This window comes from Rhincodon typus, chromosome 16, assembly GCF_021869965.1.
Source record: "Rhincodon typus isolate 14 chromosome 16, sRhiTyp1.1, whole genome shotgun sequence".
NCBI classification, from domain to species: domain Eukaryota; kingdom Metazoa; phylum Chordata; class Chondrichthyes; order Orectolobiformes; family Rhincodontidae; genus Rhincodon; species Rhincodon typus.
The window spans coordinates 61,358,765-61,371,667 of NC_063347.1; the positions used below are offsets into that span (position 1 = coordinate 61,358,765).

At 44.3% G+C, this 12,903-nt stretch overlaps 1 protein-coding gene across 1 annotated transcript in view; it reads right to left on the minus strand.

The window, feature by feature from the left end:
• The window catches only part of LOC109922706 (cyclin-dependent kinase 16-like), an 83,126-nt gene that overhangs the window by 31,690 nt on the left and 38,533 nt on the right, over positions 1-12,903 (minus strand). The window contains exon 3 of the mRNA XM_048606250.1: positions 724-857. Within this exon, the coding sequence (XP_048462207.1) occupies positions 724-857 (134 nt within the window). The remainder of the gene's footprint in view (positions 1-723; positions 858-12,903) is intronic.

The following is a 12,903-nucleotide window of genomic DNA, read 5'->3' on the forward strand; positions in this document are numbered from 1 at the left end:
GCAGTTGTGTTCACTAGAGGAAGACAGAATTGCTCAAGACAGAGGTGATTGACAACGATGTTGTAGCTTGAAAATTGCAGCTATGAGGAGAGATTGGACAGGCTATGGTAGTTTTTGCTCAGAACAGAGAAGGCTGAGGGGTGACTTAATTGAGAGGTACAAAATAATGAGGAACTGGTGAAGAGGTCAAGTTACGTGAGGCAGGGGGGCACTGATTGATAGGTGGGATCGGTGGGGGGGGGAAGGTGGGGAGGGAAGGAGGAAAAGTACTGCACCCTCAGAGGTGGTGGGTCTCTGGAATTCGTCGACAAAAACAGGAATTGCTGGAGAAACTCAACAGGGCTGGCAGCATCTGTGGAGAGAAAAGGCAGAGGGAACGTTTCAGGTCCACTGACCCTTCCTTCAGTGTCCTAAAGAGGATCACTGGATCCGAAACATTAATTCTGCTTTCTCTCTCTCCATGGTTGCTGCCAGACCTGCTGAGTTTCTCCAGCGATTCCCATTTCCGATTTCCGGTTGTTTCCTGGATTTCGCTGCCAGGTCTGGTTGTTGAGGTAGGCTATCTTGAAAAGCAATTTGGATCTATCCAATGGGGTTCTGAAAGCGGTGGACCAGGTGCTGGAAAGTTGGGGTTAGAATGGGCAGCGAGTCCACACAGACACAATGGGCTAAACAATCCAAATCTCCATTGCAATCTTCCAGAGGTGGTGAAGCAGGAGGTACCTCTGTGGAAATGCGTTGGTGATGGCGAGTTCTCAATCGCACCCCGACGGGTGAATGGATCTCGTCCGAGGATGTGCCAGAGATCTGGTCACTCTCATTGTCCAAACCCATCTTCACAGTCTCATGGACGATACCTGCAGGAACGATCAAACCCGATGAGTTGTTGTGAGATCGCTCAGACCTGTGGGTGTAGAAGTTGAGATGTCATGTTGAGGTTGTACAGGATGATGTTGGTAAGGCCAACTGTTGCAGTACTGTGTACAGTTCTGTTATAGGAAGGGTATTATTAAATTGGAGAGGGTCCGGAAAAAATTTACAAGGATGTTACTGAGTTTTAAGGAAAGGCCGGATATGCTGAGACTTTTTCCTCTGGAGCGTAGCAGGCTGAGGGGTGATCTTATAGAGGTTTATAAAGTCAGGAGGGGCATAGATCAGGAGAATAGCAAAGGTCTTTTCTCTAGGATAGGGGAGTCCAAAACTATTGGGCTAAGGTGAGAGGGAAAAGATTTAAAAGGGACCTGAGGGGCAACTTTTTCACACAGAGGTGGTTCATATATGGTATCAGCTGCCAGAGGAAGTGGTAGAGGCAGGTACAGTTGCAACATTTAAAAGATGTTTGGACAGGAACATAGATAGGAAAGGTTTAATAAAGGCAAATGGGACTAGTTTAGTTTGGGGAAATTGGTCGGTATGGATGAGTTGGGCCAAAGGGTCTGCTTCCGAGCTGTATTACCCTATGAGATCAATACAAGGCCACACACACACACACACACACACACACACACAGAGACAGAGAGAACACGAGTGAGCTTAACAGTGTGAATGAGCTGTAAAAAACCAACCTCTCCACAACATGATGTGTCTGTTGGTGTTAACACCAGACCAATCTCCAGTGTTAGCTCCCAACCCAGCCTGAGGAAAAGTACCCCCAAAATATTCAGATTTCTATTGAAGCAGGTGAAGGGGCAAAATGGCCGTCAGGAGTTTAATGTGGGCCTTGAGGTGCTCAGAAGGCGTGGTCTTGGGCTGTATTATGTCAGTATGGGTTGTATGGTGGGAGGGGAATTGGGGGCTGGAAATGACAACACACTGAGGCAAGGTGGGGTTGCAGTGACACAGATCGCACACACCACATTCACTCCCACCTTGGCACCCTACACCGTCAGAACGTCACTGTGAACTGTCAGTGCCAGCCATGAAAGTGGGCATCGCCATCAATAGGGGCTTACATCACAGGTTCCTCAGAACTGAGTGGGGGGGGCGTCTGGCCTGTGCCAGGATGGTCATGTCCTGTTTCCTACTCTCCTCTGCAGGTTGGCAACCTGTCACCAATGGGGTTCCACAGGGATCAGTGCTGGAAACACAACTGTTTACAATATACATGGATGTCTTGGAGGGAGGAAGTGAATGTGCTGCAGACGAATTTGCCAATGACACTGCAGTAGGTGGAGAAACTGGCTGCGAGGGGAATACAAACAGCTTACACCGGCATAATGATAGCCCGAGTCAGTGGGTAAAAAATTGGCAAATGGAGGAAAATGCAAAGCTGTTCATTTTGGAAGGGAGAACGAAAGAGCAGTGAATTATTCAAATGGAGGAAAGCTGCATAAAGCTGCCACACAAACGGGCTCAGCGTTACCTGAGCACAAAACACAGAAAGCTAACGTACAGAACGCAGCAGGTAATCAAGAAGGCCAACAGAATGTTTGCCTTTATGTTAACGGGGATTGGGGTATAAGAGTAGGGAAGTCTTATTGAAAGTGTACAAGGTGCTGGTGAGACCACATCTGGAGCACTGTCAGCAGTTTTGGTCCCTTTATTTAAGGAAGAATGTTATTTCATTGCAGACAGCACAGAGAAGGTTCATTCGGATGATCCCTGGTATAGAGGGTTTGTCTTATGAGCAAAGGCTAAACAGGCTGGGACTCTACTCACTGGAGTTTAGAAGAATGAGAGGTAATCTCATTGAAACATACAGGATTCTGAAGGGGTTTGACAGGGTAAATGCTGGGAGGATGTTTCCCCCCATTGGGAAAATTTAGGAGCAGAGGGTGTAGTCTCAGAATAAAGGGGCACCAATTCAAGACTGAGATGGGGAGGAATTTCTTCACTCAGAGGATTGAGAGTCTTTGTAACTCCTAACCACTGAGAGCTGTGGGGGCAGAGTCCTTGTATCTATTTAAGGCTGAGATTGATAGATTCTTGATCAGTCGGGGGATCGAGGGTTACGGGGAAAGGGCAGGAAGGTGGACGTGATCAGCCATGATCCTTTTGAATGGTGGAGCAGGCTCGAGGGGCAGTTCCTACTTCTTATGGTCTTTCCAATGTACCAAGACCCAATTGTGAATGGTGAATAGGGATGTTACAGGATTTCAAATTGACAGTGTGTGAATCAGGAGCAGGCCTAGGCCCCATTCAGCCTGCTCCCACACAATACGATCACAGCTGATCTGAATTCCAGTCTCCTGATTGTGCTCCCCTCATAACCCCTCAACTCCCTCATCAATTGATCATCTGCCTTTCTCAGTATTCAACCTCCATTGCTCTCTTGGGAAAGGACTCCCAAATATCAATGGCCTTTGGAGACAAGACATCCCTCCTCCCTTCCAGCTTAAAACCTAGATCTCCTGTTTTTAAACTACATACCTGAAATATTGTGTGCAGTTTTGGTATCCTTTTCTGAGGAAGGATGCTCTTGTTCTCGAGGTAGTGCAGCAAAGTTTTACCAGGCTGATTCCAAGGATGGCAAGTCTGATGTATGAGGAGAGATTGACTAGGCTGGGATTGTTTTCGCTAGAGTTCAGATGAATGAGGGGGTATCTCATAGACAGTTATAAAATTCCAACAGGACTGGACAGGACTGGACAGGGTAGATGCAGGTAGGATGTTCCCGATAGTGGGTGTGTCCAGAACCAGGGGTCACAGTACGAGGATTCGGGGTAGACCATTTAGGATGGAAGTGAGGACACGTGTCTTCACCCAAAAATGGTGAGCCTGTGGAATTCATTACCACAGGAAGTAGTTGATGCCAAAACATTGAATGTATTCAAGAGGTGACTAGATATAGCACTTGGGGCAAATGGGATCAAAAGTTATGGGGAGAAAGCAGGATTAAGCTATTGAGTTGGATGATCAGCCATGATCATGGCGGATGGCAGAGCAGGCTCAAAGGGCCAAATGGCCTCCTCCTGCTCCTATCTTCCGTGTTCCTATGTATCCCCTAGTTCCCATCTGTGTGCAAGGGGATACCTCCTTTCACCATATTACCATGTCAAATCCTCTCAGGATCTTGTCTATTCCAATACAATCACCTCTCATTCTTCTGAACTCCAATGAGTACAGGCCTAACCCTTCCTCAAAATAAGACCCTTTCATCCCTTGGATCAGTCAAGTGAAGCTGCTCTGAACTTCTTCCAATGCTGGTGAAACCCCCTCAAATAAGGATATCGAAAAAACATACAGTACTTACTCCAGCTGTGGGCCCGCCAATGCCCTTGTACAATTGTAGCAAGACCTTTTAGACTCCATCCTGCTTGCAATAAAGGCCAGTGTTACATTTGCCTTCCTAATTACTTCCTGTGCCTGTGTGCTAACTTCTGACAACCCTTGTACTAGACCACCCAGATCTCTCTGCGCTGCAGCATTCTGCAATCTCCCTCCATTCAAATAAATATTCTGCTTTTCTATTCTACCTTCCAAAGGGGAAAAGTTCACAATTTTCCACATTATACTGTATCTCCCTTTTTTAAATCACTATCCCTTTGCACCCTCTCTGTATCCTCCACATACCATGCTTTCCTGCCTATCTTCATCTCATCAATGAGTTTACCTACAAAACAGCGGGTCCCTGCATACAAGTCATAGAGTCACAATTTTTTTTTACAGCACAGAAACAGGCCCTTTGGCCCATTGTGTCCTTACTGGGGTCATCATATATCCATTTATTCTAATCCCATTCTCCAGCACTTGGCCCACAGCCCTGTATGCCTTGGTATCACAAGTGAACATCTAAATAATTCTTCAATGTTATGAGGGTTTCTGCCTCTACCACACTGACGGGCAGTGAGTTCCAGATTCCCGCCACCCTCTGGGTTTTTCCTCACATCTCGTCTAAACCTCCTGCCCATTACCTTAAATCTATGTCCCTCTGATAAGGGGGAACTTTCCTCCCCTTCTAACCTAAATCTGCCTTCTAAAACTGTACACTTCACTCTGGTCCTCCCTTAGCCCTCTGAAGAAAACAACCTGAGCTTATACATTACTCAGAGATAGCAAGAACTGCTGACGCTGGAGTCAGAGGTAACACAGTGTGGAACTGGAGGAGCACAGCAGGCCAGGCAGCATCAGTGGAGCAGGAAAGTTGAAGAGGGGTCTCAACCTGAAACATCAACTTTCCTGCTCCTCTGATACTGCCTGGCTTGCGATGTTCCTCCAGCTCCATAGCATGTTACCTCTGAGCTTATACAACTTCTCTTCATATGCACTCCATTCCAGGTCATACCCTGGTGAATCACCTCTGCACCCCCTCTAGTGCAATCACATCCTTCCTACAGCGTAGTGACCACAGTTGCACACAGTACTCCAGCTGTGGGATAACAAACATCATATATTGCTGTTTGAGTTACAAAACCTGGAGTTCGAGAGACTTACTGTCTGTTTTTGAATTCTTGTATTATATATTATACTCTATTGTATTGTATGTTTATATCATATTATCTTATATTCTATTTTCTCATTCTTCCTAAATGCTTGGTCATCCTTTGTTGATTTCTGCAATGTTTCCAATCTTTTGTGCTTCCTCTATCTCTCGCAGCACTTTCCGTCTTTCCTTTCAATCAGAACAGAATTCCTGTCATTTATTATATGACATTTTGAAAAAGTAGGCCGCGAGGAAAGGCAGATGGGTGGACTCTTACCAATTTTTATAGATGCACCATAGAAAACATCCTACCTGGAAATATCACAACATAGTGTGGCAACTGCTCTTCCCAAGACCTTAAGAAACTACAGAGAGTCGTGAACACAGCCCAGTCCATCACTAAAAAACTAGCCTTCCTTCCATTGACTCTGTCTGTACTTCTCACTACCTCAGGAAGGCAACGAACATAATCAAAGACCCTTCTCACCCAGTTGTACTCTTTTCCATCCTTGTCCCCCTAGTTTTGGACACCCCCACCCTACGGAAGCTGCAACCTTGCGCAGACTCATATTTCCATGGATTTCAACCAGAGAAACAAAGGACAAGAGTGGACCACTTGGGCCCACCTGTCATTTAATAAAGACCGTGGCTGATTTGATTCTGACCTCAACTCTACATTCCTGCACATCCCCAATAACCTTTCATCCCCCTTGGCAATCAAGAATCTATCGACCTCTGGCTTAAAAATATCCACTGCCATTCTCTCAACCCTCTGAGAGAAACAAACATTTCTCCTCACCTCTGTCTTAAATGGGTTAGCCCTGATTTTTAAACAATGACCACTAGTTCCAGATATGCTCCACAAAAGGAAACATCTTTTCCACATCCACCCAGTCTATGATTCAACCAAGTCTCCCCTGACTTCTTCTAAACTCCAGAGCATATAAGCCTAACCTACCTAACTTTTTCCATAACACAACCCATCCATCCCAGGTATTAGTCTAGTAAACCTTCTCTAAATTATTTCCAATGTATTAACATCCATACATACATACAGTGACCAGTACTGTACACAGAACTCCAGATGTGGCCTCACCAATGCCCTGTACAACTGAAGCATAACCTCCCTACTCTTGTATTCAATTCCCCTCACATTAAGATTTGGAGTCAAAGAGTCATACTGCATGGAAACAGACCCTTCTGTCCAGCTAGTCCATGTCAACCATAAACTAAACTAGTCCCACCTGCCTGCGTTTGGCCCATATCCCTCCAAACATTTCTTATTCATGTACTTATCTAAATGTCTTTTAAACATTATAACTGCAACTTCCAATTTCTCTGGAAGTTCATTCCACACACAAACCACCCTGTGTAAAAATTGCCCCTCATTTCTTTTTTAAATTTTTCTCCTCTCATCTTAAAAATATGCCCTTTAGCCTTGAAATCCCCTACCCTGGGGAAAAGGCACCTGCCATTCACCTTATTTATGCCGCTCATGATTTTACAAATCTCTATAAGGTCACCCTTCAGCCTTCTTCCCTCCAGTGAAAAAAGTCCCAGCCTATCCAGCTTCTCCTTATAACTGAAACCCTCCCTTCTCAGCAGCATCCTGGTAAATCTCTTCTGAACCCTCTCCAGCTTAATAATATCCTTCCTATAAAAGAGCGACCAGAATTGGACATAGTATTCCAGAAGAGGTCTCACCAACGTCCTGTACGACCTCAACATGACTTCCCAACTCCTATTCTCAAAGGTCTGAGCTATGAAGTCAAGCATGCTAAACACCTTCTTAGCCACTCTGTCAACCTGTGATGCAAAGTTCAGAGAATTCTGTACCTGAACCCCAGGGCTCTCTGTTCTACAATACTGCCCATAACCTTCTGAGTTTTCCTGGTTACTTGATGGACTTGCATACTAACCTTCTGTGATTCATGCACTAGTTCACCCAGATCTCTCTGCATCTCAGAGCTCTGCAGCCTCTCCCTGTTTGATAATAAGCTTCTTTGATATTCTTTATGACAAAATGAATAATTTTCCACTTTGCCTCATTCTACCCCATTTGTGAGATCTTCGCCTACACACATAACCTATGTATATCACTTTATAGGTTCCTAATGTCCTCTTCATGGCTCACTTTCCTACCTATCTTTGCGTCATCAGATTCCTCAAAGATGTGGAAAACATAGGCAGCTTTGAAATCCACGAAACATCTTACCCATTTGTTGTATGGGGCCGCTGTATGTGACACCCCTAATGGAGACCCCCCTCAAGGAGTGGGTGGACTTGTTGGGGGGTGGGGGGGAATAGTAGCAGGAGGGAATGCCACAGAGTGATGCTCTTCTTCGACCCCTTTTGAAAAGAACCAAATTAAGCCAACCTAAAAAATAACAAACACCCCTCAAAGCTCTAACACCAATCAAACATTCACAGCAGATTTAAAATTCGAAGATGTTGTGTTGTGGAGAGATAATGCGTACACTCTAGGCCCTGTGTGGCTCACAGATCACAGAAAGGTGTTCCTTTATAACTTTTACTGTGAAATACCAATTATGGCCCCTCCTTGTATCATTAAAACAGCCTAATGTTTAATGAACAGGGAACAGGGAATACCTTTGATAAAAGTGGAGCCTTCATATGATACTAATGCCAAGCTAATTGTGATCAACCATCAGTGCCCACAGCTTTGACATATCATGAGTGCCTGAGGCCTACAGACTCTCCAGGGATAACTACGCTTGTCACACCAGACCTCTGCCATTTGACAAGATCCTGACTGATCTCAATCTCAACATCCACTTTCCTGCCTTCTCCCCAACCCCCCCTCCCACCTCTCCCCCCACCCCTCCACCAACTGCAACCCTTGATGACCTGGTCATTTAAAAGGTCTATAACTCAGTCCTGCAAATACTTATGACCCAGATTCTAGTGCACTCTGTCATTGAGAATTCCACATGCTCCTGACCCTCTAAGAGAATTTTAAAAGAAACCTTTTGAATGGGAGACCTTTCTTCTTAAATGACGTCCCTTTATTGTACTCTTTCTGCCATGAGGGGGAACATCCTCTCAGCATCCACCCTGTCAAATTAGATCGTATGTCATAGAGTTATACTGCGCCGAAAGAGACCCTTTGGTCCAACTCGTTCATGCCGACTAAGTTTCTCAAATTAAACTAGTCCCACTTGCCTGCATTTGGCCCATATCCTTCTAAACGTATCCAAATGTCTTTTAAATGTTATACCTGTAGCTGGATCTATAACTTCCTCTGGCAGTTCATTCCACAATGTGGAGGGGCCGGTGTTGGACAGGGGTGGACAAGGTCAAAAAATTCATTTCACCTTCTGTGTGAAAAAGTTGGCTCACAGGCCCCTTCTACAATCTTCTTCCTCTCATCTTAAAAATAGGCCCCCTAGTTTTTGAACTCACCTACGCTAGGGAAAGGACCTTTGTTATTCACCTTATCTATGCCCCTCGTGATTTTATAATCCTCTTTGAGGTCACCTTTCAACTCCCTATGCTCCAGTGAAAAAAAAGTCCCAGCAATCCAGCCTATCTATCCTTCTGACTCAAACCTTCCCATCCTGGCAACATCCTATAAATCTTTTCTGAACCTTCTCCAATTTAATAATATCCTTCCTTTAGCAGGGCTTCCAGAACTGTACACAGACACCAAAAGTGGCCTCACCAAGGTTCTGTGCAATCTCAATATGATGACCAACTCCTATACTCAATGATGTAACCAATGAAGGCAAGCGTGCTAAATGCCTTCTTAACCACCTTGTCTACCTGTGACGGAACTTTCAAAGATTATGTACATGAACCCCCAGGTCTCTCTCTTTGACAACACTATCCAGGGCCTTACCATTAAGTCCTGCCCTTGTTTGTTTTACCAAAATGCAATACCTCACATTTATCCAAATTAAACTCTATCTGCCATGCCTCAACCCATTGGCCCAGTTGACCAAGATCCCTTTTTAATCTTAGATAACCTTCTTCACTGTCTATTATACCATAAATTTTGGTGTCATCCGCAAACTTACTAACCATGCCTCCTTAATTCTCATCCAAATTTTTTATATAAATGACGAACAGCTGTGCACCCAGCACCGATCCCTGTGGAACATCCCTGGTCATAGGCCTCCAGTCCGAAAAACAACCCTCTACCATCACCCTCTTTCTCCAACTGACAAGCCAAATGTGTATCCAATTGGCAAGCTCTCCCTGAATCCCATGTGATCTAACTTTACTAATTAGTCCACCATACAGAACCTTGGCAAAGGCTTCTCTAAAGTCCATTGTGTTTCAATCAGATCATCTCTCACTAAACTCCAATGGATACTGGCCCAACCTGTCCATCTTGCCCTGTAAATGAGGTCAATGCCTGGAAATACTGTGGCAGGTTCAACTGGGCCATTTCAAGAGGGTGTTGGATGGATATTTGGATAGAAATGGTGTGCAGAGACAGGGGGCAAAAAGCAGGAGATTGGCACTGGGTTATAGAACCAATGCAGGCACAATAGGCTGCTTCGACATCATAACAATTCTATGATTCTATGATAACACTTCTCACTGCAGGAATCAATTATGTAAACTCTTCCTGAACTGTTTCTAATGTAATCACATCCTTCATTAAGTAAGGAGACAAAACTCCATACGGGTTGAGATGATTTTGCTTTCTCTCCGCTATTTATTTCTTGGCATGTGGCAACACTTAATGCCCATCCTTAATTGCCCTTGAACAGAGTGGCTTACCAAGTAAGCCAATTCAGAGTCAACCACATAGCAACACCTAGGCTAGGAACAGGAGTAGGCCTGCAGCTTTACCAGCCTGCTCCACTATTCAATAGGATCATGCTTGATCTAGGTGTGGTCTCATCTCCACTTACTTAAATCATCCTCCCACCGACACAACCCCATGATGCCCAACTCCCTTTTCTACCTTAATCTATCAAACACACTCCAGCCTTCACTACCCTCAGAGGAATAGAACTCTCTAACCACCCTCGTCTCTGAATTGAAAGAGATGCTTATTCTTAAACAGTGTCATTTAGTTTTAGGCTCCCTACAAGAGTAAACATCCTCCACAGTCTACCCTGTCTGGTTTCTTAGAGATTTTATACTTTGCAAAAAGACCACATTTCATTTTCCTAAACTTAAGTCTAACCTTTGTAACCCTTTCTTCATTAGCCAATCACCCCAAGAATGAGTCAAATGAATTTCCTCTGAACTGCTTTGTGCATAATTATATCCTTTTCCAAATCACGAGTAGACAGTCCTCCAGATAGGGTCAAACCAAGGGCATGTACAGCTGGAGTGAAGCTTCTCTACGTTTATATTCCATCCTGCTCACAATCAACAGCATTCCATTATCCTTCCGAATTACTCTCTATAGCTGCATTCTCACTTCATCTGACTTATGCAGCAGGACACCTTGATTCCTCGGGCCTTGTAATTCCTCTTTGTCTAAGCAGTTTTTCTATTCTTCCCGCCAAAATGGAAACGTCCTGCATTCTTCTCCATCTACCCACTCACTTAACCTGACTATATCCCTTCACAGCCTCTCTAGTTCATCTTGGCAATTCCCATCTCTTAGTCCCATTGACAAACCTGGATACCATGTGTTCTGTCTTCCCTGACACATTGACCTAGATTGTAAACAGTTGATGACCAGGCACTGATCCCTGTAGCATTCCACTGGTTACAACTGGCCAATCCCAAAAGGACCCATTTCTCCTCACTGTCCGCTTCCTGCTAGCTAACCAATCCTCTGTCCATGCCATCACATTATCTCCTCAACCACGTGCTGTTATCTTAAACAGGACTCTTTGACACAGCATGTTCTCAAACACCTTTTGGAAATCCAAGCACGTCTATCTGTTCCCCTCAATCCACCATGGATGTTACTCCATTAGAAATGCTAATAGATTAATTCAATAAATGCTCAATGAAATTAAACATTGCTAGAAATTGAACTTTTCTTCATCTTACATTCATCAGGGCTCAGACACAAACCTTGAAGAGAACAAAAAAGGAGACACCATTTTAAACAAAATGAGAAGACCTTGCTGATTGGTTGGGCTATAATTGCCATGGAGATGCAGCAAGAACAGTTAACTGTCAATATTAATTCACAGAGCAGGCAGGAGAATCTGATTGGTCAGGGCATTGCCATGGGGATACAGCAGGATTTGGCTGTCTCCATGACCCCCCTTTCTTTTGAAAGGGATATATTCAATTAGTAAAACATGATTTCCTTTTCACAAAACCATGTCGACTCTGCCTGATCACATTTATGAACTTTTAATTATCCTGCTACAACCTCCTTAATTATGGATATGATCAATTTCCTGACCACAGACACTAGGCTAATGATAGCATCCAGCTTTCAGCCTTCCCCTCTTCTTGAATGAAGGCTACATTTGCTATTTTCCAATCCTTCAGATGCCTTCAGGAATCTAAGGAATTTTGGGCAATTATAACCAATGCATCCACTAGCTGTGCCATCATTTCTAAACCACTACAATATGGGTATCCAGCTCTGGGGACTTGTCAGCCTTTATGTCCAATAGTTTCCCTGCATGTTTTGCCTGGTGATGGTGTGGGTTTGGAGTCACACAAAAGCAGACAGACTGGGAAATATATGCCATTCCTTCACTGTCGCTGGGTCAAAAACTGGAATTCCCTCCCTACAGCACATGGACTACAGCGGTTCAAGAAGGCAGCTCATTTACCACCTTCTCAAGGGCAATAAATGCTGGATCAATTAGTGATGCCCAGACCCCATAACTGAATGAAGAGAAGGAGACACAGTGCAGGTATCGTGCTTCGGGAGGAGAATTGTGAAATTATTGATATAAACACAGCTGGAGAGGAAATGTGAGGAGGTTTAGTACTTTTGAGATTTGAAAAAGCCACCTGACCCAGATGAAATGTATCCCAGGCTGCGAAGAGGAACACAGGACAGAACAGCAGAGGTAATGACTAAAATTTTCCAATTCTGTCTGCTATGGCCTGCTGCTGAGGGACTGCGGGGCCTGAGGAAAGACAATTCCATTTGTACCCTCAATAGTGGGAAAATGATCGGGAAACACTCCGAAAAAGGGATTAATCTTAACTTAAAAATGAATTATAACAGTCAGCATGGATTTAAGGGACTTGATGTAACTTTCTGAAGGGGGAGCAATGTGTAGTTTCTATGGTCTATAGCAGGGTCTTTGACAGGTTTCTATAGCAAGCTGCTCAGAAAATGAGAACTTGTGGGATCCAACAGAAAGTGGCAAGTTGGATCTAAAACTGGTTCGGTGACAGGAAATGAAGGCCCATGATTTGATGGGTGTTTTTGCAATAGGAAGGCTGTTCCCAATGATGTCACTGGGCTCAGTATTGCGGGCCTTGCTGTTCATGGTATAAATCAATGACTTAGACTCAAAATGTAGGTGATCATCTTCCAAGATTCTACAGCCTCCAGAACAGGTAGCTAATGTGACCTCTCTATTTAAAAAACAATGGCAAGAAGAGAGAAATCTGGGAATTATAAACCAGTT